The 23,087-nt window shown below is 45.7% G+C and overlaps 1 protein-coding gene across 2 annotated transcripts in view; it reads right to left on the reverse strand.

The window, feature by feature from the left end:
- The window catches only part of CNTN1 (contactin 1), a 308,991-nt gene that overhangs the window by 18,397 nt on the left and 267,507 nt on the right, over positions 1-23,087 (reverse strand). For both annotated transcript variants that reach the window (XM_075344989.1, XM_075344990.1), the window contains 2 exons: positions 6,721-6,824; positions 2,556-2,745 (listed from right to left, as the gene is read on the reverse strand). In XM_075344989.1, the coding sequence (XP_075201104.1) occupies positions 2,556-2,745; positions 6,721-6,824 (294 nt within the window). The remainder of the gene's footprint in view (positions 1-2,555; positions 2,746-6,720; positions 6,825-23,087) is intronic.

Here is a 23,087-nt window from a genome sequence, read left to right on the forward strand (position 1 = left end):
AGAGAGAGAGAGAAGAGGAGAGAAGAGAGAGAGAAGAGGAGAGAAGAGGAAAGAAGAGAGAGAGAGGAGAGAGAAGAGAGAGAGAAGAGAGAGAGGAGAAAGAGGGAAGAGGAGAGAAGAGAGAGAAGAGAGCGGAGAGAGAGAAGAGAGAGAGGAGAGAGAAGAGAGAGAATAGGAGAGAAGAGAAGAGAAGAGAAGAGAGAGTGAGAAGAGAGAGGGGAGAGAGAGGGAGAAAGAGAGAAAAAGAGAGAGAAAAAGAGAGAAAAAGAGAGAGAGGGAGAGAAAAAGAGAGAAAAAGAGAGAAAGAGAGAAAGAAAGAGAGAAAAAGAGAACAAGAGAGAACAAGAGAGAACAAGAGAGAGCAAGAGATAGATAACAAGAGAGAAAAAGAGAGAGACAGAGAGATGAGAGAGAGAGAAGAGAGAGAGAAGAGGAGAGAAAAGGAGAGAAGAGAGAGAGGAGAGAGAGAGAAGAAAGAGAGAAAAAGGGAGAAAGAGAGAAAAAGGGAGAAAGAGAAAGAGAGAAAAAGAGAGAAAGCGAGAGAAAGCGAGAGAAAGAGAGAGAAAGAGAGAGAGAGAAAGAGAGAAAGAGAGAGAAAGAGAGAGAGAGAAAGAGAGAGAAAGAGAGAGAAAGAGAAAGAGAGAGAAAAAGAGAGAGAGAAAGAGAGAAAGAGAGAAAAAGAGAACAAGAGAGAGAGAAAAAGAGAGAGAAAGAGAGAGAAAGAGAGAAAAAGAGAACAAGAGAGAGAGAAAAAGAGAGAGAGAAAAAGAGAGACAGAGAGAGAGATGATAGAGAGAAGAGAGAGAAGAGAGAGGAGAGAGAGAGAAGAGAGAGAAGAGAGAGAAGAGAGAGAGAAGAGAGAGAAGACAGAGAGAAGAGAGAGAGGAGAGAGCAATGCAGCCTCATTCCGTGAATTGCTCCGATTTTAGGTGTGGCCCGCAGCTCACAGCTGATGTCCGGCTCCTCCCTTCAGTGCATAATTAAAGTAAAGTAAATTAAATTATAATTATAAATAAATAATAATTATAATTTAAAATTAAAAATAAATTAAATTCTTTACCGGGGCGGCCGGGACTTGAACTCGTAAACTAATGCTTCCTAGGCAGTAGCTCTAATCATTAAGCCACTGCCTCTAATGAGAAACATAGGAAGATTTAGTTATCTTGACCTCTGCATTGCAGAGTGATGTCTCCGGTGACAGCACGGCTCACTTCAGGTGCTGCGTGGAGAGGATACAGAGCGCTCCCTGTCAGCTTCATTTAGCAGAGCTGACAGAGTTGTGTGGATTACTTCAGACCTGGATTGTTGTTTGGGGATTAATAAAGAGGTAAATGAGGTGGGGTTTTTTTTGTCTTTTATTCCAAATAAAGGATTTTTCGCTGTGTGTGTTTCTTTACTTTCACTTACAGGTTAATCATGGAAGGTGTCTCAGGGAGACACTTATCATGATTAACCCCATTATTACCTCGATTGCCACCGCACCAGGGCAATTCGGGATGAGCTGGGTAGAGTCCCGGGACTGTTGCATCTAATGGATGCGGCAATTCCGGGCGGCTGCCTTCTGATATTGTTAGGGTTGTGGGCTCCCCATAACGTGGTGCTCTCCATTCTGACAATACCAGCCTCCAGCCGTGTGGCTTTATCTTGGCTGGTATCAAAATTGGGGGGAACCGCATTTTTTTTTTTTATTATTATTATTATTTATTTATTTTACTGCACAATATAGACCCGCCCGCTGGCGGCTGTGATTGGTTGCAGTGAGACAGCTGTCATTCATCGTGGGGGCGTGTCTGACTGAAACCAATCATGGGCGCTGGTGGGCGGGGAAGGCAGGGAATATGAGATTGAATAATGAAGCGGCAGCCATTTTCAAAAGAGGAAAAGCCGCCGGAGATTTGTGACAGCCGTGCAGCGAGGCGCCCGTGATCGGTGAGTAGGAAAGAGAGAGATTGTGCTGGGGACGCAGGACGCATGCAGATATGCAACGTGCGCACAAAGCCTTATTGTGAAAAGCCACGCATTTGGTAATCGAACCGTTCTCGAACGTAACTCGAACTGCCGAACTTTAAGCAAATCGTTTGAGTTCATCGAATGACTCGAACACCGCCCAAAATCACTCAAACATGAAATTGGCGAACCATTTGACTCGAACATCGCTCAACTCTAGTCCTAACACAGTGGCGAGCAATGTCTGCATACTGAGGATGTCACCAATAAAAAACAGTGCACGCTCAGTATAGCACAGAATAGCCCAGCTCCTGATGACAATCTGGGGACAGCAGGTTGAGGAAATGAGAGCTTCACAAGCCCCCTGGAAACATTTTGTTGCAGAGTCTTCAGTGAATGCTTGGAGACTCAAATGAAATGTCTTCATATGTAAGAAAAGAAAAATACTGATAGGAAGTTAAGGGTAGGAAGGGATGGGTAGGGAATTGTATAATATAAGCATATTAGAAAAATGCGTAGTTGTTGGCATTAAATAGATAGATCAATATTAAACTCAGGTTTCTCAAAAAAACCTTTAATAACTCTAATAATGAAGATTCTGAACTTACGTGCTTTACTAGTGTGGAAATGGATAAGTTTACTCCTAGGCCCATCACCGGCACTATTAAATGCAAACATATCCAAATGATACTGTGTATACGGCATCAATCCTTCAAGTCTGAATGGTTCATCTGCTTGCTGCTCTATTTGGACTCTGTGTGCTGCCGCTTCCTTGTCTTGGCTGCGCCAGTAACGAATCTGACAAAAATAAGTTTCACAATCAATTAACGAAAAAACTGGCATGTAAATATAATGTGCAAAATATGTTTTAGTTTAAAAAGGATGGATTATCACAACCGTTCTAAAACACAGAACAAGAAAGAATGTTTCCATTAGATTTACACACATGTAAGCTTACAAATACTGATGAAATACTGACGTGTTACTATATCATGATGTGCTGTAATAGTATAGTGGATATTAATTTAGTTAACGAGAACGACACATCCACATTGTTTAAGATGACACATCTTCTTTATTAGAATTCCATTAAAAAACTTAAGAGAAACAGACTGATGCATTCCTGGCAGACAAAGTGCCCTTAAGGGGGCTTTACATGCAACAACATATCTAACGATTTGTCGTTGAGGTCACGGAATTTGTGATGCACATCCGGCGTCATTAGCGACGTCGTTGCGTGTAACAGCTCCGAGTGAGTGTTAATGATCAAAAATACTCACCTTATCGTTGATTGTTGACACGTCGTTCAAATCCCAAATGTCATTGCTGCTTTTGGACGTAGCTTGTTCGTCGTTCCTGAGGCAGCACACATTGCTACGTGTGACACCCCAGGAATGCCGAACAACAGGTTACCTGCGTCCTCTGGCATGAGGTGGGTGTGTCGTTAATACAGCTGGTCTCCGCCCCTCCGCTTCTATTGGACGCCTGCTGTGTGACGTCGCTGTGACACCGCACGAACCGCCCCCTTAAAAAGGATGCGGTTCGCCGACCACAGTGACGTCGCTAGGCAGGTAAGTCCGTGTGACGTGTACTAGCGATGTTTTGCGCCATGGGCAGCGATTTGCCCGTGACGCACAACTGAGGGGGGTGGGGGCTTTCACCAGCGACATCACTAACGATGTTGCTGCGTGTAAAGCAGCCTTTAGTAATAGTCTTCTAATAAACAGTGAATTGACATTTTATGGACTGTAGATGAGCTGTTCTCCCTTACTATATATATTGAGTTTCAGTGGTCTACGATGAGACTGGCATCTACAGATCTGGGACTGCATTTTAATGATTTAAACTTTGATGTCGTAAGCACTAATATTGACTTTGTTATTCTATGGTGGATATCTTAAACTCCTAGAGACATTTCTCCATTTACAGAATACATAAAGGGGTGGTCTATTATCTAAATTGTCCTTTCTAAATACTGTGCCACATAACAGTCTTCTAATGAAGCCCCAGAAGCAATGACTAGAGGAAACTATAAGCAGATGGGTAAGGAATTGGCTAAAATACAGGAAACAAAGAGTAATCATAAATGGTACATCTGTAATTGGGCTATAGTCAGCAGTGGGGTTTTTTAATTTATTAATGACCTTGTGAATGGGATTGATATTAAAGTGTCAGTCTTTGCTGATGACACCAAACTATGTAGGTTATTAAAAACGGACCTTGATAGTATAATATTACAAAACGATCTGGATAGGATGTCAGAATGGGCAGACACTGGCAAATGAGATTTAATGTTGATAAATGTAAAGGAATGCACCTAGGATGGAGTAATCCTATAGCTGCGTGTACATTAAATGGAAGTATACTCGGGACTACACAACAGGAGAAGGACTTGGGTATTCTGGTTACAAATAAGCTGAGCAACACCACTCAATGTCAATCAGCAGCTGCTAAAGCAAACAAGATTTTAGGGTGTATAAAAAGAAAGATTAGATCCCATGATCGCCACGTATTGTTACCTCTCTATAAATCACTTGTAAGGCCACATCTAGAATATAGGATCCAGTTTTGAGCTATCCATTTTAAAAAGGATATTCTGAAGGTAGACTTAGTTCAAAGGCGACTAACTAGACTACTACAAGAGATGGAAGGCCTTCCATATGATGACAGATTGGAAAAGTTGGATTTCTTTAGCTTAGAAAAAAGAAGTTTCAGAGGAGATCTCATTTATTTGTATAAATACATGTGTGGTCAATACAAAGGACTGGCACATGACTTATTATTATCAAAGGCAATACTAAGGACCAGGGGGCACTCACTGCGAGTGGAAGAAAAGCGATTCCGGCAGCTAAATAGGAAAGGGTTCTTTACAGTTAGAGCAGTCAGATTGTGGAATACCCTACCACAAGAGGTAGTAATGGCAGATACTATAACAGCTTTTAAAAAAGGGCTGGATGATTTCCTCAGTACACACAACATTGTTGGTTATAAGTAACTTAGTGACAAAATGTATAATTGGTAGAACAAGGTTGAACTAGATGGACTTAACTCTTTTTTCAAAAGATTGATTTTCACACCCTAAGTACTTTTGTAATTAGATTCATTATCTAATCCATAAATGTGTTTTCACTTCACTTCCTGTAATGGTTCATTTGAGAAGAGTGTCGAACATGGCATCAAAGGAGGCTGGGGCTGCACTCACATTTCTACGGCGTCAATTGCCCTTCCTGGAGAAAAGGACATCATCAGGGGGTGGCACAGCAGTTACTTACTATAGTTGCTTACATTTGCCGTCTTCTGAAAATGCATTGGATCCATGGCAATAGAAGCTGTGGGAGAGGTGAGTGCAGCCCCTACACTATGCTCCTATCGCTGCCCCCGCATCTTATAACTGTTAAGCAAGACGTCATTAGGAGGTGGAGATAGAAGTAGTGAATGGCATCAGCATTTCCTTACAGCGTCTATTACTGCCCTCAAATTAATTGTCTTCAAGGGTATCTGATTATGGCAGACCTACTAAAGGTAAGTATTACTCTTAGTGCAGTTAGGAAGGAGTCATCAGCGTGGTCATGTGACACAGATAAAGTTTTGCACGATTACTCTGGCGCAGTCCTAATCTTTTCTATGGATGTTTCATTTTGGTAAGAATTGTGAGGGTATACTTTTACATACCTATGACATTGTCCTTTTATAACTGGACAATGTTAAAGAGACTGAAAAGACAAAAAGCGCTAATAGTATACTAACATTACAAACGTTTGTAGAATAAAATCAGATGTGCTCTCCTGATGCAGTTGTGAAAATAGTCACAACTGCTATTGAAGGTGTGCAGGTTTTGGCTGCAGCAGGCACCATGAAGAGTTAGCATATAATAATTCAAATAGAAGTGGATTCCCAAGCTGTCATAAGAAGATGGTCAGCAGTAATGGTTAAACGCGATTTTATTACGTGTTTCAGAGATCACGTCTCCTTCCTCAGATTTATTACAAATAAATCTGAGGAAGGAGATGTGATCTCTGAAACGCATAATAAAATCACGTTTAATCATTACTGCTGACCATCTTCTTACGACAGAGCGGGAATCCACTTCTATTTGAATTTTTGACTATAACTGGACAATGTCGGTTTAAAATGTACACCCACTGAGCTGAAAGTAGTGACACACTCTGTCGAGTGATAAGAAATGATCCATTATATTTTGGTGCCCTGAATCTCCATGTAAGAATGGAGAAAACAAATAAGGAAAAAAACATATGCATCTACATTCCTGCTACTATGTGCAGAGATTTACAGTTTATAATGTCTAAAGTTGCAAAGGGTCCTCTATAGACATAGATCATCTACACATGTTCATATTGGAACAAATGCATTCAGCATCATTTAAAATTCTGAAATAAAGTATAATACTAATGCCTACACCATAAAGCAAAATAAGTAATAAAGGTCTCAAAAATGTGCAACGTAAGATATTTCATCACACTTGCCTGTATTACCTTTTGAAATGTGAAAATCACTTAGCCACTAATAGGATGATCTAAGAGAGATGTCATTTCAGAAGCACAGTATCTCCATTGTGTGCTTCCGGTCAGTATGATAAAGTGAAGCTCAACTTTTAGGCAATACAAAACTCTATTGAAATGGTGACATTCTGTCCATACTGACCACATAACTACACATGTAATCCCATAATATTAGTATGGCTAACATGGCATAGCGGAATTACTGTATACAAAGGTTTCCAGGGTGTATACATTATGAAACTGTGCAAGTCACCTGGTAACCTGTAACTGTCTGCCCAATCACTGGCTGCCAACTTATACGTGCTTCAGTGGATGACAACACGTAGGCTGCGACTTCTGTAGGTGCTTCTGTTGGTGCTGTGCAGAAAATACAGGAAAATCACATGGAATCATTCATTTTTGCAAACTATATATTTTTACTACTTATTACAAGATATTGCAAAAACATAAAAAAATGATTTATTTGTTCTTTTTATTACTTTTATTAATGGCCTCAAACCACAACATTTTGTATACTACAATGAGGACAATAATAGAAAACAAAAATCCATGCGACACATAATGAGAATAGGTGGCCAGGAGGTAACAAATGTTACCCTGGGTAAGGCCACTTCATGTTACACTCAGAATAATAATTAAACAGAGAGAAAAAGAGTGCTTTTTTTGTATAAAAATATAAACTGTTATTAGATATATAGAAAACGTAATTGCAAAAAGGTGCAAATCAATCATAAACATATATACATCGTAAAATGACAAAAACAATTCAAGGATGTGGTGGAAGAAAATGTGGAACTGCACTAACAGCACAAGGTCTCAATTAATTAGAGAGATAAGTAAAAACAAGTGTGTATATACATATATACACTGGTTGTCAGAGGAATCCTGCTCCTGGGTGCAAAAAAAGCTATATAAGTAATTCAATACATACTTATCTAAAGTGCCAAGTGCAGCTTCACAGATTAAGGATTCCAGGAAACCTCCAATGACCGTTTCGCTATTGCTTAATCATGGGGACTAGAGATGAGCGAACCGGTCGCGGTTCGGCTCGAGGTTGGTTCGCCGAACGGACCTCCCGTTCGAGTTCGGTTCGTCGAACGTTCGACGAACCGAACTCGAACTGCATAGGAAACAATGGCAGGCAATCACAAACACAGAAAAACACCTAGAAAACACCCTCAAAGGTGTCCAAAAGGTCACAAACAACTCACAACACATGGGAAAGTGACAAGGACATATACTCATGCGAAAACAAAAGAGCTGGACAAGGAAAAAGAGGAGGACACACAGATATATGAGTATATGCAAGGAAACATCGATTCCATTAATGTGCAACTTGAGCCCTGCTCATTCTTGGCTTCCAATCTTGATAAATTGCCTGAGCTCGCCACGTACGTCTTGGGGATCTTGTCGTGTCCTGCAGCCAGCGTTCTCTCGGAACCTGTCTTCAGTGCTGCTGTGGGTCTGCTGGCAGATAAGCACACGTGTCTGTCCACTGACAATGTGGACATGGCTCTCAGAGGACTTTTCTTCCCCTGGGTCAGCCAGGGGACGGGAAAGGCACGCGTATTTTTGAGAGTGCTTCATGCAAAGCATCTTTTTCTTTTTCAAAAGGGAGCTCAACCGATGCCAGTCAAGTGGGGTGTGTGTGGCCCAGTGAGTGGCAACCAGGGAGACTGTGGTTGGAGTCCCCTCGCTGTGTCTCTAAAAGAACCAAGATGAACAAGTCATGGCTCTCAGAGGACTTTTCTTCCCCTGGGTCAGCCAGGGGACGGGAAAGGCACGCGTATTTTTGAGAGTGCTTCATGCAAAGCATCTTTTTCTTTTTCAAAAGGGAGCTCAACCGATGCCAGTCAAGTGGGGTGTGTGTGGCCCAGTGAGTGGAAACGAGGGAGACTGTGGTTGGAGTCCCCTCGCTGTGTCTCTAAAAGAACCAAGATGAACAAGTCATGGCTCTCAGAGGACTTTTCTTCCCCTGGGTCAGCCAGGGGACGGGAAAGGCACGCGTATTTTTGAGAGTGCTTCATGCAAAGCATCTTTTTCTTTTTCAAAAGGGAGCTCAACCGATGCCAGTCAAGTGGGGTGTGTGTGGCCCAGTGAGTGGAAACGAGGGAGACTGTGGTTGGAGTCCCCTCGCTGTGTCTCTAAAAGAACCAAGATGAACAAGTCATGGCTCTCAGAGGACTTTTCTTCCCCTGGGTCAGCCAGGGGACGGGAAAGGCACGCGTATTTTTGAGAGTGCTTCATGCAAAGCATCTTTTTCTTTTTCAAAAGGGAGCTCAACCGATGCCAGTCAAGTGGGGTGTGTGTGGCCCAGTGAGTGGAAACGAGGGAGACTGTGGTTGGAGTCCCCTCGCTGTGTCTCTAAAAGAACCAAGATGAACAAGTCATGGCTCTCAGAGGACTTTTCTTCCCCTGGGTCAGCCAGGGGACGGGAAAGGCACGCGTATTTTTGAGAGTGCTTCATGCAAAGCATCTTTTTCTTTTTCAAAAGGGAGCTCAACCGATGCCAGTCAAGTGGGGTGTGTGTGGCCCAGTGAGTGGCAACGAGGGAGACTGTGGTTGGAGTCCCCTCGCTGTGTCTCTAAAAGAACCAAGATGAACAAGTCATGGCTCTCAGAGGACTTTTCTTCCCCTGGGTCAGCCAGGGGACGGGAAAGGCACGCGTATTTTTGAGAGTGCTTCATGCAAAGCATCTTTTTCTTTTTCAAAAGGGGGCTCAACCGATGCCAGTCAAGTGGGGTGTGTGTGGCCCAGTTAGTGGCAACGAAGGAGACTGTGGTTGGAGTCCCCTCGCTGTGTTTCTAAAAGACCCAAAATGAACAAATCATGGCTCTCAGAGGACTTTTCTTCCCCTGGGTCAGCCAGGAGACGGGAAAGGCACGCGTATTTTTGAGAGTGCTTCATGCAAAGCATCTTTTTCTTTTTCAAAAGGGAGCTCAACCGATGCCAGTCAAGTGGGGTGTGTGTGGCCCAGTGAGTGGCAACCAGGGAGACTGTGGTTGGAGTCCCCTCGCTGTGTCTCTAAAAGAACCAAGATGAACAAGTCATGGCTCTCAGAGGACTTTTCTTCCCCTGGGTCAGCCAGGGGACGGGAAAGGCACGCGTATTTTTGAGAGTGCTTCATGCAAAGCATCTTTTTCTTTTTCAAAAGGGAGCTCAACCGATGCCAGTCAAGTGGGGTGTGTGTGGCCCAGTGAGTGGCAACGAGGGAGACTGTGGTTGGAGTCCCCTCGCTGTGTCTCTAAAAGAACCAAGATGAACAAGTCATGGCTCTCAGAGGACTTTTCTTCCCCTGGGTCAGCCAGGGGACGGGAAAGGCACGCGTATTTTTGAGAGTGCTTCATGCAAAGCATCTTTTTCTTTTTCAAAAGGGAGCTCAACCGATGCCAGTCAAGTGGGGTGTGTGTGGCCCAGTGAGTGGCAACCAGGGAGACTGTGGTTGGAGTCCCCTCGCTGTGTCTCTAAAAGAACCAAGATGAACAAGTCATGGTTCTCAGAGGACTTTTCTTCCCCTGGGTCAGCCAGGGGACGGGAAAGGCACGCGTATTTTTGAGAGTGCTTCATGCAAAGCATCTTTTTCTTTTTCAAAAGGGAGCTCAACCGATGCCAGTCAAGTGGGGTGTGTGTGGCCCAGTGAGTGGCAACGAGGGAGACTGTGGTTGGAGTCCCCTCGCTGTGTCTCTAAAAGAACCAAGATGAACAAGTCATGGCTCTCAGAGGACTTTTCTTCCCCTGGGTCAGCCAGGGGACGGGAAAGGCACGCGTATTTTTGAGAGTGCTTCATGCAAAGCATCTTTTTCTTTTTCAAAAGGGAGCTCAACCGATGCCAGTCAAGTGGGGTGTGTGTGGCCCAGTGAGTGGCAACCAGGGAGACTGTGGTTGGAGTCCCCTCGCTGTGTCTCTAAAAGAACCAAGATGAACAAGTCATGGCTCTCAGAGGACTTTTCTTCCCCTGGGTCAGCCAGGGGACGGGAAAGGCACGCGTATTTTTGAGAGTGCTTCATGCAAAGCATCTTTTTCTTTTTCAAAAGGGAGCTCAACCGATGCCAGTCAAGTGGGGTGTGTGTGGCCCAGTGAGTGGAAACGAGGGAGACTGTGGTTGGAGTCCCTTCGCTGTGTCTCTAAAAGAACCAAGATGAACAAGTCATGGCTCTCAGAGGACTTTTCTTCCCCTGGGTCAGCCAGGGGACGGGAAAGGCACGCGTATTTTTGAGAGTGCTTCATGCAAAGCATCTTTTTCTTTTTCAAAAGGGAGCTCAACCGATGCCAGTCAAGTGGGGTGTGTGTGGCCCAGTGAGTGGCAACGAGGGAGACTGTGGTTGGAGTCCCCTCGCTGTGTCTCTAAAAGAACCAAGATGAACAAGTCATGGCTCTCAGAGGACTTTTCTTCCCCTGGGTCAGCCAGGGGACGGGAAAGGCACGCGTATTTTTGAGAGTGCTTCATGCAAAGCATCTTTTTCTTTTTCAAAAGGGAGCTCAACCGATGCCAGTCAAGTGGGGTGTGTGTGGCCCAGTGAGTGGCAACGAGGGAGACTGTGGTTGGAGTCCCCTCGCTGTGTCTCTAAAAGAACCAAGATGAACAAGTCATGGCTCTCAGAGGACTTTTCTTCCCCTGGGTCAGCCAGGGGACGGGAAAGGCACGCGTATTTTTGAGAGTGCTTCATGCAAAGCATCTTTTTCTTTTTCAAAAGGGAGCTCAACCGATGCCAGTCAAGTGGGGTGTGTGTGGCCCAGTGAGTGGCAACGAGGGAGACTGTGGTTGGAGTCCCCTCGCTGTGTCTCTAAAAGAACCAAGATTAACAAGTCATGGCTCTCAGAGGACTTTTCTTCCCCTGGGTCAGCCAGGGGACGGGAAAGGCACGCGTATTTTTGAGAGTGCTTCATGCAAAGCATCTTTTTCTTTTTCAAAAGGGAGCTCAACCGATGCCAGTCAAGTGGGGTGTGTGTGGCCCAGTGAGTGGCAACGAGGGAGACTGTGGTTGGAGTCCCCTCGCTGTGTCTCTAAAAGAACCAAGATGAACAAGTCATGGCTCTCAGAGGACTTTTCTTCCCCTGGGTCAGCCAGGGGACGGGAAAGGCACGCGTATTTTTGAGAGTGCTTCATGCAAAGCATCTTTTTCTTTTTCAAAAGGGAGCTCAACCGATGCCAGTCAAGTGGGGTGTGTGTGGCCCAGTGAGTGGAAATGAGGGAGACTGTGGTTGGAGTCCCCTCGCTGTGTTATACATGCTTTTAGAAGGGCATGACATGGCTTGGAGGTTGACTTTCATAAAATGCAAACTGTTGGCTACCAAAATGCTGCCTTTCCAACAACTGTGGTTATAGGCAATGAGGAACATACTGATGAAGATGAGACGCAGATACCCGATTGGGATGACAACTTAAATATTCGGTCAGGGCAAGAAGAGGCTCGGTCTGAGGGGGAGGGGAGTGCAAACACAACAATTGATGATGAAGTTCTAGATCCCACCTACTGTCAACCCCCAGTCAGGCACTCGAGGAGGTCAACAGAGGCGGTGGAGGAGGATGCAACCGACGACGAAATTACCTTGCGCCTTCCTGGACAGAGTCGGAGCACTGGTAGCACGTCTACAACTGCATCCTCAGCCACCACTCTGCCTATGAGCATTATTCGGGGTGCATCAACAGGTCGCATGGCCTCTAAGCCTTGCCTAGCCTGTTCCTTTTTTGACATAGAAAAAGATCGCCCAAATCATGTGATATGTAAAATTTGTCATGATTCTCTTAGTAGAGGTCAAAACCTCAGCAGTTTGACAACTTCTTCCATGAATCGTCACATGAATAAATATCATAGGTCCCGGTGGGAAGCTCACTGTGCTGCAATGCGGCCTAGCGGAGCGAACCATCCACCGCCCGCCCCTTCCAGTGCATCCGCGCGCTCTTCATCTTCTAGGACTGTGGGGACAGCTGTCACACCTGTTTTTCCACGCAAAACTTCCACCACTGTAACCGCAACAGGCAGTTTGCTTGGTAGGTCGTCAGTTGGTTTGGAAGGGGAAACAAGTGAGTGTGTACAGCTCTCTCAGACATCGATAGCACCTACGTTGGATGAAGGCAACATCATGTCTCCGCCTGCACTTTCCTCACAAACCTGCATTTTTCCAGGGACACCCTACTCAACACCGTCTACACACAGCAGCCAGATCTCTGTCCCTCAGATGTGGTCAAATAAAAGGCCACTTCCTCCGACCCATGACAAAGCTAAGAGGTTGACTCTATCCCTCTGTAAGCTGTTGGCTACCGAAATGCTGCCTTTCCGCCTAGTGGACACACAGGATTTTAGAGACCTTATGTCTGTCGCTGTGCCCCAGTACCAGATGCCTAGTCGCCACTACTTCTCTAAGAAAGGTGTGCCCGCGCTACACCAGCATGTCGCACACAACATCACCGCTTCCTTGAGAAACTCTGTGTGTGAACGGGTGCATTTCACCACCGATACTTGGACCAGTAAGCATGGACAGGGACGTTACATGTCGCTGACTGGGCACTGGGTAACTATGTTGATAGATGGTGAAGGGTCTGCTGCACAAGTCTTGCCGTCCCCACGACTTGTGTGTCAATCCTCTGTCTGTCCAAGTTCCGCCACTGCTTCTGCATCCTCCACCTCATCTGGGTCCTCCACCTCCGCCCCAAGCCTGCCTGGTCAGGCCACCAGCGTTCTCACTGCGCAGAAGGAATCACGCACCCCTCATTACTATGCCGGCAGCAGAGCGCAACGGCATCAGGCGGTCTTTAGCTTGACATGTCTTGGGAATAAGAGTCACACAGCTGAGGAGTTGTGGTCAGCTCTGCGGTCCGAGTTTAATAAATGGTTGTCTCCACTCAACCTGCAGCCTGGTAAGGCCGTGTGCGACAATGCTGCAAACCTGGGTGCGGCCCTTCGCCTGGGCAAGGTGACACACGTGCCTTGTATGGCTCACGTGTTGAACCTTGTTGTCCAGCAATTTTTAACACACTATCCCGGCCTAGATGGCCTTCTGACCAGGGCACGTAAACTGTCTGCAGTGCTCACTTCCGCCGTTCAACCGCCGCAGCTGAGCGACTTGCATCGCTCCAGAAGTCTTTCGGCCTGCCGGTTCATCGCCTGAAATGCGATGTGGCGACACGCTGGAATTCAACTCTCCACATGTTACAGCGACTGTGGCAGCACCGGCGAGCCCTGGTGCAATACGTCATGATGTATAGCCTGGGCCAACGAGATGCAGAAGTGGGGCAGATCACCCTGATGGAGTGATCTCTGATCAAGGACCTATGCACCGTTCTGCACAGTTTCGACATGGCGACGAATATGTTTAGCGCTGACAATGCCATTATCAGCATGACGATTACAGTCATTTACATGCTGGAGCACACGCTAAACACTATTCGGAGTCAGGGGGTGGGACAACAGGAAGGGGAGGAACTACAGGAGGATTCATATGCGCAAGACACAACAACATCACCAATGTCCAGACGTTCATCATCACCAACGCGGCAGGCATGGGACCATGGGGGACAGGGATCAACAAGGGCGCATGGTAGCAGGCGAGATGTTGAGGAAGGTGCAGGAGGACATGAAGATATGGAGGACGAACTGTCCATGGACATGGAAGACTCAGCGGATGAGGGAGACCTTGGTCAAAATTCAGTTGAAAGAGGTTGGGGGGAGATGTCAGAGGAAGAAAGAACGGTTAGCACCTCTATGCCACAAACACAGCGTGGACTTGGTCCGCATGGCTGCGCAAGACACATGAGTGCCTTCTTGTTGCACTACCTCCAACATGATCCTCGGATTGTCAAAATTAGAAGTGATGATGACTACTGGCTTGCCACACTATTAGATCCCCGGGACAAGTCCAAATTTTGTGACATAATTCCACCCATAGAAAGGGACGCACGTATGCTGGAGTATCAGCATAAGCTGTTACTCGATCTTAGCTCGGCTTTTACACCAAACAACCGTGCAGGTGAAGGGAGTGATTCTCCCAGTTGTAACTTGACAAACATGGGACGGCATCGTCATCTTCAACAGTCTACCCGTACCAGTAGGACCGTATCTGGTGCTGGTAACAGCAATTTTATGGAATATTTTCATAATTTTTTTAGACCCTCCTTTGCAAGGCCACCAGAGACAACAAGTCTGACACATAGTCAATGGATGGAGAGGATGATACAGGAGTATCTCCAAATGAACATCGATGCAATGACTTTGCAAATGGAGCCTTGCTCCTTTTGGGCTTCAAATCTAGAAAAATTGACAGAGCTCTCCAGTTACGCCTTGGAGATTTTGTCGTGTGCAGCTGCCAGCGTTGTCTCTGAACGTGTCTTCTTCAGTGCTGCTGGGTGTGTGCTGACAGATAAGCGCACGCGTCTGTCCAGTGACAATGTGGACACACTGACGTTCATCAAAATGAACAAGTCATGGATCCAGAAGGAATTTACTACCCCTGTGTCATCCTGGGGAGAGTAAATGCTTGTGGATTTGGAATGTGCTTGATGCAAATCAAAACATCCTGTTTGCAACTAGGGCACAAGTGCTGCCACTGATGGGGTGTCTGTGTGCCCAATGTTGGGAAAAAAGGTAGACTCCGCTTGGAGTAACCCTTGCTTGATGTGCTTTTTAAAAATGATACAAGATGAACAGATCTGAAGGCAAGATGAAGGCAACATCATGTCTCCGCCTGCACTTTTCTCACAAACCTGCATTTTTCCAGGGACACCCTACTCAACACCGTCTACAGACAGCAGCCAGATCTCTTTCCCTCAGATGTGGTCAAATAAAAGGCCACTTACTGCGACCCATGACAAAGCTAAGTGGTTGACTCTATCCCTCTGTAAGCTGTTGGCTACCGAAATGCTGCCTTTACGCGTAGTGGACACACAGGATTTTACAGACCTTATGTCTGTCGCTGTGCCCCAGTACCACATGCCCAATCACCACTGCTTCTCCAAGAAAAGCATGCCCGCGCTACACCAGCATGTCGCACACAACATCACCACTTCCTTGAGAAAATCTGTGTGCGACAGGGTGCATTTCAACACAGATACTTGGACCAGTAAGCATAGACAGGGTCATTACATGTCACTGACTGGGCACTGGCAAACTATGGTGAGAGATGGAGAAGGGTCTGCTGTACAAGTCTTGCCGTCCCCACGAGTTGTTTCAATCCTTGTTCTGTATGTAGAAGTTAATACACTGCTTCTGCCTCTTCAACCTCGTGTGGGTCCTCTACCTTGGCGCAAACCCTGTGTGGTCAGGCCACCCTTCCTTGCAACTGCGCACAAGGACTACCACACACCTCCTTACTATGCTGGCAGCAGAGCTCAATGCCATCAGGCGGTCAAAGCTTTACTTTGAAATGTATGGGAAATGTGAGTCACACCGCTATTACAGAGAATAGTAGTCAGGCAGGGTCAAAACATTAATTGAGGAACAGGAACAGAATGGGACGGCCAGGAAAGAATCAGAAAACAAGCAGAGTTGAAATGCGTATCGGCCAACAAGGTACATAAACAGCAAGCAGGAAAAGTAGTCAGGTAACAAGCACACAAAATCATAAAACTGAACTGGGGGTAAAATTAACCAGAGGTTCATAGCTATGTCTGGCAGTGGTCTGCAGACAGGATGGGCATAAAAAAGGGTGTGGTGTCTTCCCATTGGTTGTAGCTGAATGATGGTATTTCATCTGTGAGATACCCACCAGCTACATTCAGCCAGAGATTCTGCATCTGTCAAGGTAATGCAGCCCAGTGGGTGAGCATAACCTGCGTCCACCTGCGCCGCTGGCATCGACTACTCTCACATCATCAGCACTATTCATGAAAGGAACACGTTGTCACCTGGCAACCGGAGTACAAATTGACGGAGCGGACTACGTTGGTGACTTAACAGCCGTGTGCGGCAATGATGCAAACCTGGCTGCGGGCCATCCTCAGGGCAATGTGACACACGTGCCTTTTAGGGCTCACGTGTTGAACCGAATTCGCCAGCAATTTTTAAAACACCATCACGGCCTACATGGCCTTGTGCAGTGGGCACGCTCGCTATGTGCTCACTTCCATCGTGCGCACACAGCAGCTCAACAACTTTCATCACTCCGGAAGTCTTAGGGTCTGGCAGTTAAACGCCGTAAATGCGATGTTTCGACACGCAGGAATTGGAATCTGCACATGTTGCAGCGTGTGTGGCAGCACCGCAGAGCCCTGCTGAAATACGGTAAGACATATAGCCTGGGATAACTTGATCCAGAGGTGGTGCAGATCACGCTGCTGGAGTGGTGTCAGATCAAGGACCTATGCACCCTGCTACACAGTTTTGAAATGTCGACGAAGATGTTTAGCACTGGCAATGTCATTCTCAGCGTGACAATTCTGGTCATCTACATGATGGAGCACACTGTAATTATTATTCTGAGTCAGGTGTTGGGACAAGAGGAAGGGGAGGAAGTACAGGAGGAGTCATATGCGGAAGGGATAACAAGATCTACGAGGTCCAGATGGTCAGCGGCACCTATGCGGCATTCATGGTGAGGGAGAGGGATTAACAAGGGCGCATAGTATCAGCAAAAAGTGTTGATGAAAGTGCAGGAGCCCATGAAGAAATGGAGGACGAACTGGCGATGGGCATGGAAGACTCAGCAGATGAGTGAGAGCTTGCTCACATTTCGGTTGTGCGAGGTTGTGGGTAGAGGGCAGAGGAAGGATGCACGATTCTCACCTCTCTGCCACCAACACACCAAGGACTTGGTCCTCCTGGATGCACAAGACACATGAGCGCCTTCTTGCTGCACTACCTACATGACCCTCGGATTGTATGAATTTGAACTAATCCTGAATACTGGGTTGCCACACTGTTAGATCCCCGGTACAAGACAAAATTTGGCGAACTAATTCCTGCCATAGAAATAGACGCACGTATACAGGAGTATCTGCAGAATGTGGTACGCAATCTTAGATCTACTTGTCCACTAAACACCAGTGCTGCACAGAGTGAATCTCAACGCTTTGTCATGGATAGGAGGAAATGGTCTTTTACTTGTCCACATCGGAGGGACCGAGGGATGGCTGCTGTGCTGAGATGGCGTTGAGTACGGTGTCCCTGCACAGTTGCACTTTTGGTCATATCCAAAAATGAGTTGAAAAAGGACAGATGCTGTTGGAAAGGGGAACAGGTGTGTTGGAAAGGGGAAAAAAGTTTTGGTCCGTGGATTTGGTGGTTAAGCAACTGTAACATTTGCTGAAGAAACAACATCTGTTACAGTGGGACTGGCAGATTTGGATAAAGTGGTATATAATCTGTGACCGCTATATAACGAAAATTAATAAGAAAAGAAAGAGAAAGGTATATATCCCCATCAGCAGTCAGTGTCCACCGTGCTCCCAGTTGGAAAAGGAGAGGTTGGCAACTTGAAGGTTTGGTGGAGGATACAGAGCTGTGTGGCTATGAAACTAATAGTAGCCTGAACCGAGTTAGACGCCATTCGGATCTGGAGACTGTGAGCCCTGTTAGCGTCACAGGGTCCACATGCCCACCCAGCCCAGGAACTCCCTGTTAACAACACAGGGGCCATTGAGTACGCTGACCGTGTGCGTAGGGGCCACACCTGTGGACAGCAGGCGCATCAGCAGCAGCAGGCCTGTTAATGCCACTGGGCTGCACAAGCAGGACTGTTAGGACAGGAGCTGGTCTTAACCGTTCTGCGTTACCAACTGTGGTGGTGGCCTGCATCCACCACCCGATCCCTGCCTACCTCTGGCCTAAAGCCGCAATGGGTTCAACACATGGAGGTGTGCTCTTTCGGAGCATAATAGAAGACTGCGCACCTCCTTGTTGGCTCCAGCCCCTTTTATAACCTGGGTCCGCCCCAAACCAGGGTGAACCACAATGCACCTCCTGGAGACAAAAGTAGAGTGACACGTCATGAGTGGCATAACTAGCGTCCTATTTGGAAACGCAACTTCAATGATGACCTCATGGCTGCCATGACCCAAACACCTCACCAGTCATCGTCTGAGCATCAATAATGCGGTGACAAGTCATAGGTGTGGGCCTCTGCAAGCCATTTGGGAGGACACCTGATGCCCTGTGGTCTATATGGGACCCCCACATCAGGGCCAGGGCCAAAGAGTTCATTACCGGACCTAGTCTCTGATGCAGGAAGTGCCTGAGCATGCTCAGTAGCATGAAATACAGTCTCTGAAAAAAGACTATCAGCTTTAGCATGGTGTCTATGCCCAAAACAGGACTTAGACCCGGCACGGAATGCAAGCACCTGTGCAAAGAGGCTTTTCACACTTAGTGTGGGAGCATGCGCTGTATCCCGAAATGAAAACTTAGCGTCAGGAATGGCACAGTCAGGCTGAGCATACTCACTAGGCGAAACACTGTAATTATGCTGCAGCTGGGGTACATCGGCACACGCATGCGCACTAGCTGCCTCTCCACACTTAGACGTGGAGGGGAAATTTGTCTTGGAGATGCTGTCTATGAACAGAAGGAAAAGCTAAAGGAAGCCTGACTTTCTATCCCTCCGAATTATGAAATGCAGCAATGAATTCCATGAGTTTGCTATAACATTAGCGTAGCAAAATGTGCATGAGGGTGTGATGTAGAGGTGCTAGAAATAGCTTGTCACCAGTGGGGCACTAATGGAATACAACAGCCAGTTCTATGATGCCACAAAATGGCAGTATTTTGTGCTATCATTATAGCTTATTAAAAACAGAGCACGAGGTTGTCATGCAGAGGTGCTGCACATAGATTTGCAGTAGTGTGAATTGACAAAAGTACAATAGCCACGTTTAGGATACAACTAGGTACAGTGAGTGTTTGCTAGTAAAATTGCTTAGTTTAAAAAAGTTGTAGTGTGCAATGCAGGCAGACGTGCTATGCAAATGTCTTTGCACTAGTGGGACTATAGCAAAGTCCAATAGCCACGTATAGGATGCCACTAGGTACACTGAGTGTGTGCTAGTATAATGGCTTCGTTATAATTAGTTGGAGTGTGCAACGCAGGCAGATGCGCTCTGCAAATGTCTTGGCACTAGTGGGACTATAGCAAAGTCCAATAGCCACGTATAGGATGCCACTAGGTACACTGTGTGTTTGCTAGTATAATGGATGAGTTTAAAAAAGATAGAGTGTGCAATGCAGGCAGACGTGCTGCAAATAACGTTCCAATACTGTGAATTGACAAAAGTACAATAGCCACGTTTAGGATGCCACTAGGTACACTGACTGTTTGCTAGTATAATGGCTGAGTTTAAAAAAGTTAGAGTGTGCAATGCAGGCAGACGTGCTGCAAATAACGTTCCAATACTGTGAATTGACAAAAGTACAATAGCCACGTTTAGGATACAACTAGGTACAGTGAGTGTTTGCTAGTATAATGGCTGAGTTTAAAAAAGTTAGAGTGTGCAATGCAGGCAGACGTGCTGCAAATAACGTTCCAATACTGTGAATTGACAAAAGTACAATAGCCACGTTTAGGATGCCACTAGGTACAGTGAGTGTTTGCTAGTATAATGGCTGAGTTTAAAAAAGTTAGAGTGTGCAATGCAGGCAGACGTGCTGCAAATAACGTTCCAATACTGTGAATTGACAAAAGTACAATAGCCACATTTAGGATGCCACTAGGTACAGTGAGTGTTTGCTAGTATAATGGCTGAGTTTAAAAAAGTTAGAGTGTGCAATGCAGGCAGACGTGCTGCAAATAACGTTCCAATACTGTGAATTGACAAAAGTACAATAGCCACGTTTAGGATACAACTAGGTACAGTGAGTGTTTGCTAGTATAATGGCTGAGTTTAAAAAAGTTAGAGTGTGCAATGCAGGCAGACGTGCTGCAAATAACGTTCCAATACTGTGAATTGACAAAAGTACAATAGCCACGTATAGGATGCCACTAGGTACACTGACTGTTTGCTAGTATAATGGCTGAGTTTAAAAAAGTTAGAGTGTGCAATGCAGGCAGACGTGCTGCAAATAACGTTCCAATACTGTGAATTGACAAAAGTACAATAGCCACGTTTAGGATGCCACTAGGTACACTGACTGTTTGCTAGTATAATGGCTGAGTTTAAAAAAGTTAGAGTGTGCAATGCAGGCAGACGTGCTGCAAATAACGTTCCAATACTGTGAATTGACAAAAGTACAATAGCCACGTTTAGGATGCCACTAGGTACACTGACTGTTTGGTAGTATAATGGCTGAGTTTAAAAAAGTTAGAGTGTGCAATGCAGGCAGACGTGCTGCAAATAACGTTCCAATACTGTGAATTGACAAAAGTACAATAGCCACGTTTAGGATACAACTAGGTACAGTGAGTGTTTGCTAGTATAATGGCTGAGTTTAAAAAAGTTAGAGTGTGCAATGCAGGCAGACGTGCTGCAAATAACGTTCCAATACTGTGAATTGACAAAAGTACAATAGCCACGTTTAGGATACAACTAGGTACAGTGAGTGTTTGCTAGTATAATGGCTGAGTTTAAAAAAGTTAGAGTGTGCAATGCAGGCAGACGTGCTGCAAATAACGTTCCAATACTGTGAATTGACAAAAGTACAATAGCCACGTTTAGGATGCCACTAGGTACAGTGAGTGTTTGCTAGTATAATGGCTGAGTTTAAAAAAGTTAGAGTGTGCAATGCAGGCAGACGTGCTGCAAATAACGTTCCAATACTGTGAATTGACAAAAGTACAATAGCCACGTTTAGGATGCCACTAGGTACACTGACTGTTTGCTAGTATAATGGCTGAGTTTAAAAAACTTGGAGTGTGCAATGCAGGCAGATGTGCTCTGCAAATGTCTTGGCACTAGTGGGACTATAGCAAAGTCCAATAGCCACGTATAGGATGCCACTAGGTACACTGAGTGTGTGCTAGTATAATGGCTTCGTTATAATTAGTTGGAGTGTGCAACGCAGGCAGATGCGCTCTGCAAATGTCTTGGCACTAGTGGGACTATAGCAAAGTCCAATAGCCACGTATAGGATGCCACTAGGTACACTGAGTGTTTGCTAGTATAATGGCTTCGTTATAATTAGTTGGAGTGTGCAACGCAGGCAGATGCGCTCTGCAAATGTCTTGGCCCTAGTGGGACTATAGCAAAGTCCAATAGCCACGTATAGGATGCCACTAGGTACACTGAGTGTTTGCTAGTATAATGGCTTAGTTATAATGAGTTGGAGTGTGCAACGCAGGCAGATGCGCTCTGCAAATGTCTTGGCACTAGTGGGACTATAGCAAAGTCCAATAGCCACGTATAGGATGCCACTAGGTACACTGAGTGTTTGCTAGTATAATGGCTTAGTTATAATGAGTTGGAGTGTGCAACGCAGGCAGATGCGCTCTGCAAATGTCTTGGCACTAGTGGGACTATAGCAAAGTCCAATAGCCACGTATAGGATGCCACTAGGTACACTGAGTGTTTGCTAGTATAATGGCTTCGTTATAATTTGTTGGAGTGTGCAACGCAGGCAGATGCGCTCTGCAAATGTCTTGGCACTAGTGGGACTATAGCAAAGTCCAATAGCCACGTATAGGATGCCACTAGGTACACTGAGTGTTTGCTAGTATAATGGCTTCGTTATAATTAGTTGGAGTGTGCAACGCAGGCAGATGCGCTCTGCAAATGTCTTGGCACTAGTGGGACTATAGCAAAGTCCAATAGCCACGTATAGGATGCCACTAGGTACACTGAGTGTTTGCTAGTATAATGGCTTCGTTATAATTTGTTGGAGTGTGCAACGCAGGCAGATGCGCTCTGCAAATGTCTTGGCACTAGTGGGACTATAGCAAAGTCCAATAGCCACGTATAGGATGCCACTAGGTACACTGAGTGTTTGCTAGTATAATGGCTTCGTTATAATTAGTTGGAGTGTGCAACGCAGGCAGATGCGCTCTGCAAATGTCTTGGCACTAGTGGGACTATAGCAAAGTCCAATAGCCACGTATAGGATGCCACTAGGTACACTGAGTGTTTGCTAGTATAATGGCTGAGTTTAAAAAACTTGGAGTGTGCAATGCAGGCAGATGTGCTCTGCTAATGTCTTTGCACTAGTGGGACTATAGCAAAGTCCAATAGCCACGTATAGGATGCCACTAGGTACACTGAGTGTTTGCTAGTATAATTGCTTAGTTTAAAAAAGTTGGAGTGTGCAATGCAGGCAGATGTGCTCTGCAAATGTCTTTGCACTAGTGGGACTATAGCAAAGTCCAATAGCCACGTATAGGATGCCACTAGGTACACTGAGTGTGTGCTAGTATAATGGCTTCGTTATAATTAGTTGGAGTGTGCAACGCAGGCAGATGCGCTCTGCAAATGTCTTGGCACTAGTGGGACTATAGCAAAGTCCAATAGCCACGTATAGGATGCCACTAGGTACACTGAGTGTTTGCTAGTATAATGGCTTCGTTATAATTTGTTGGAGTGTGCAACGCAGGCAGATGCGCTCTGCAAATGTCTTGGCACAAGTGGGACTATAGCAAAGTCCAATAGCCACGTATAGGATGCCACTAGGTACACTGAGTGTTTGCTAGTATAATGGCTTCGTTATAATTAGTTGGAGTGTGCAACGCAGGCAGATGCGCTCTGCAAATGTCTTGGCCCTAGTGGGACTA

The sequence above is a fragment of the Anomaloglossus baeobatrachus genome, chromosome 4 (assembly GCF_048569485.1).
Source record: "Anomaloglossus baeobatrachus isolate aAnoBae1 chromosome 4, aAnoBae1.hap1, whole genome shotgun sequence".
NCBI classification, from domain to species: Eukaryota; Metazoa; Chordata; class Amphibia; order Anura; family Aromobatidae; genus Anomaloglossus; species Anomaloglossus baeobatrachus.